General features: G+C 41.7%; 1 protein-coding gene across 1 annotated transcript in view; it reads right to left on the bottom strand.

Annotated features, from left to right (window-relative positions):
* The window catches only part of LOC116101350 (heterogeneous nuclear ribonucleoprotein A1-like), a 27107-nt gene extending 26347 nt beyond the window's left edge, over positions 1 to 760 (bottom strand). Inside the window, exon 1 of the mRNA XM_031384933.1 lies at positions 7 to 760. Within this exon, the coding sequence (XP_031240793.1) occupies positions 7 to 760 (754 nt within the window). The remainder of the gene's footprint in view (positions 1 to 6) is intronic.
* Positions 761 to 3486: the final 2726 nt, after the last annotated feature.

The raw sequence follows: 3486 nt of genomic DNA, 5'->3' as shown, positions 1-3486 counted from the left end.
AATTGCTTCCGTCATTGCCAAATCCATTATAGCCATCCCCACTGCCACCATATCCACCACCACCACTGTTGCCACCAAAGCCACCACGACCACTGAAGTTCCCTCCTCGACCAAAATTGTCATTGCCGCCAAAACCACCTCCACGACCACCACCAAAGTTCCCAGAACCACTTCGACCTCTCTGGCTGGACGAAGCACTAGCCATCTCTTGCTTCGACAGAGCCTTTCTTACTTCACAGTTGTGGCCATTCACAGTATGGTATTTCTGAATAACAATCTTATCCACAGAGTCATGGTCATCAAAGGTGACAAAAGCAAAGCCCCTCTTTTTTCCACTGCCTCTGTCAGTCATAATTTCTATCACTTCAATCTTACCATACTGCTCAAAATAATCTCGCAGGTGATGTTCTTCAGTGTCTTCTTTAATACAGCCAACAAAGATCTTTTTCACAGTTAAGTGGGCACCTGGTCTCTGAGAATCTTCTCTTGACACAGCTCTCTTAGGTTCCACAACTCTTCCATCCACTTTGTGTGGTCTTGCATTCATGGCAGCATCCACTTCTTCCACAGTGGCGTATGTGACAAACCCAAAGCCCCTGGATCTCTTAGTGTTTGGATCTCTCATTACCACACAGTCGGTTAGTGTTCCCCATTGCTCAAAATGGCTCCTCAGACTCTTGTCAGTTGTCTCAGAGCTCAGCCCTCCAATGAAGAGCTTCCGCAGCTGTTCTGCCTCCTTGGGAGACTCTGACTTAGACATGACGGCAGGGTTGAGAGCCTTCAGCGATGCTTCCTCGGCAGTGTCAAACAGCAGAAAGGAATAAGATAACGAACCTGCCCCTACATATTTCAAAAGTATTTATACAGTCAAAAGAAACAGACAATTAACTTGGGAGGTGGCTTGTAAGAGAACAAAAAAGAGTGAAACTGAATGCTTTGCTTGACATTTGTAACTCTTGTATCAAGTTTGAAGAAGAGGTCTTTATAAGTTACTCTTTCTCTGAGATGAATGCTTTTCAAAATTATCACAGCCAATGAACCAGATTCTTACCCTCACTTAATGTCTGTGCCATTCTCCAAGCAGAACCATTGCTTATTGAAACAGTTGGTGAATGACTTTATAGATAGACCATTTTAATACACACACCATTTCTTAAATGAATGTAACCTGTTCTCTGTGGGCTGAAAATGAAGACAGTCACTCAAGCCAATAGCTTTGACCATAGCAGGAAATCTGTATCCAAAAATCGTGCCTACAATTCATTCCTTGGTGCAACAGAACCATCAACTCTTAGCTTAGTTACAATGGAAGTAAAATCCTTTGATGATGTGAGGGTCATTGAAGTATAGCCTTAGTACAATGAAGTCCAATGTCTAAAAATTGTTCTTATTTTGGGCTGGTACTACAGTAAGAGCCAAGATTTTAAGTGCTGCTAAATACAAAACAAACAAACAAAAATAATTTATCTATTTATGTTCATTTAAAAAATACTAGTAGTGATATATTATTTAAAATATACAGTTAATATGTTTGGAGTTATATTGAGAAGAATATATGTATTTTCAGTATTGCTGTAGACAAGCATCTACATAAGACTGTTCAATTGATTGTTGTTTTATATCAAACAACTTTTATAATACTCATTTTTATTGTTACAATATTTTATAAATTTTAAAGGATATGACAAAATAAAAAAGAAAGGCATTGCAGGTATTGAAGGGGATCTCTGGGAAGAGTTGGGTACAAAAGGGAAACAAGAATGTGATTTAATTCTATTTACTTAAAATATGTTTTTAAATGTTAACAAATTCAATAAATTGAAATCATGTATCTTTTCTCATCATAATGCAATAAAACTTAAATCAACAATAAATAAATATTAAATGATTGAATTGCATATATCTAAACAATAAACATTTAGTTGTATAGAAAATGTACATGTGCTGTGGTTATTTTTGTTTTATTATAGAAGGCAAAGTTGATCTGCCATGGCCTATTTTGTCAGAAAAATCATAATTGATAAGTTGTTTACTGAGATAGTTCTATTCAGTCACCATAGATGGTCCTTTGGGGTAAGGTCATGGCCAATTTTCATTTCTCAATCAAGAAAGACAGAGAGGATTAGGGAGATTGCTCAGGGGTTAAAGCCCTTGCTATATAAGCAAGAGAAAAGTTTAGATATCCAGAATCTACATAAATTCTGAGTAGGTGAGGTGAGTCCCCTATTCCAGCCTCAGAAAGCAGAAACAAGAGCTCCCCCAAAGCAAGTTGGTTAGGGAAACTAGCCCTATTGGTGAACTCTGGGTTTGATTGGGAGCCTCTGCCTCAATGAGTAAGTGGAAAGGCAATTGGAAAAACACTCCTCACATCAACCTTGGACCTCTCAACACAAACTCTCACATACAAATGTGTGCATCTGCACACACCAATACTCCCACAGATATAAACACTCATGTACACCAGTACACAACACACATACACATACACTTGCAAAGAAAAAAAGCAAAACAAATTAAGAGAAAAATGACAGCCCTGTGACATGAGCCGTCCTCATGTGACATCTGATGGCCATGTGGTGTGAAGATCCCATTGGGTGCTGGGCTAGCAGTAAAATGTCTACAGTAAGTTTGACAGGTTTGACACCAGCAGGAAAAGAGACAAAGCTGGGCTCTCTGGGCGTCTCTGTCTCTATGGAGACCATTTTTCCAAGCCTCATTTGATGCATGCACCTGCCAACAGTGTCGTGGAGCAAGGGGAATAAATTCCCGAGTTCTGACAGTACCTGGGATGATGTGGGAAAGCCAGGTGTTGCCAACACACCCAGGCTCTGGCCCTCCAGCTGAGAACAGCCTGTGACCACTCTTCTAAACTGGGCATGATGAGCCAAAAGGAGGTCCTAGCAGTGTAACCTAGACACAACATGCCATATCACACAAGACTGGGAAGTTTCCCAGGTTGCCTCAGAGCACTCACCACCTCTGAGAAGCTCAGCTGGAACCTCACAAGATCTGGTTTTAAGGAGCTGTGGGGGCACTGTGAAAGCATTTAGATAACTAAGGAGTAACAGCTAATCACATTTTGATGGGGCCCACTTGCCCAGCCCCCCCTATGGTATCTGCTTCAAGGTGCAAAGCAATGGAGCAGTCAATGTGGAAGAAAGACTAACTGATGACCTAGTGCCTGGAGCAGAGGGTCCCACCACTTTCCCCTTACACAACAAAGTGCCTTGTCTCATGGTCCTTGTGGTCCCCAGACCCTAGGAGCTCCATACCTACTGGAAGAGCTACTGCCTTTAGATTTTCAAAGTAGAAGGCTCGGGCTCCATGCTAGAGGCTGGGAGTTCAGCTTTCTGCTCTGTCTCTCAGCTGGAGCCCCAAAGGGTGACTATATGATTCATTCAACACTTTGAAGAGTGCAGCGGACCGGGGTTTCTTATGGGGGTCCCTTGTTCCACGGGACTAGGGATTCTGGCCAGGTGGGCACGG

This window comes from Mastomys coucha, unplaced genomic scaffold (assembly GCF_008632895.1).
Source record: "Mastomys coucha isolate ucsf_1 unplaced genomic scaffold, UCSF_Mcou_1 pScaffold21, whole genome shotgun sequence".
In the NCBI taxonomy this organism is placed as follows: domain Eukaryota; kingdom Metazoa; phylum Chordata; class Mammalia; order Rodentia; family Muridae; genus Mastomys; species Mastomys coucha.
This window is presented reverse-complemented; position numbering and strand designations above follow the sequence as displayed.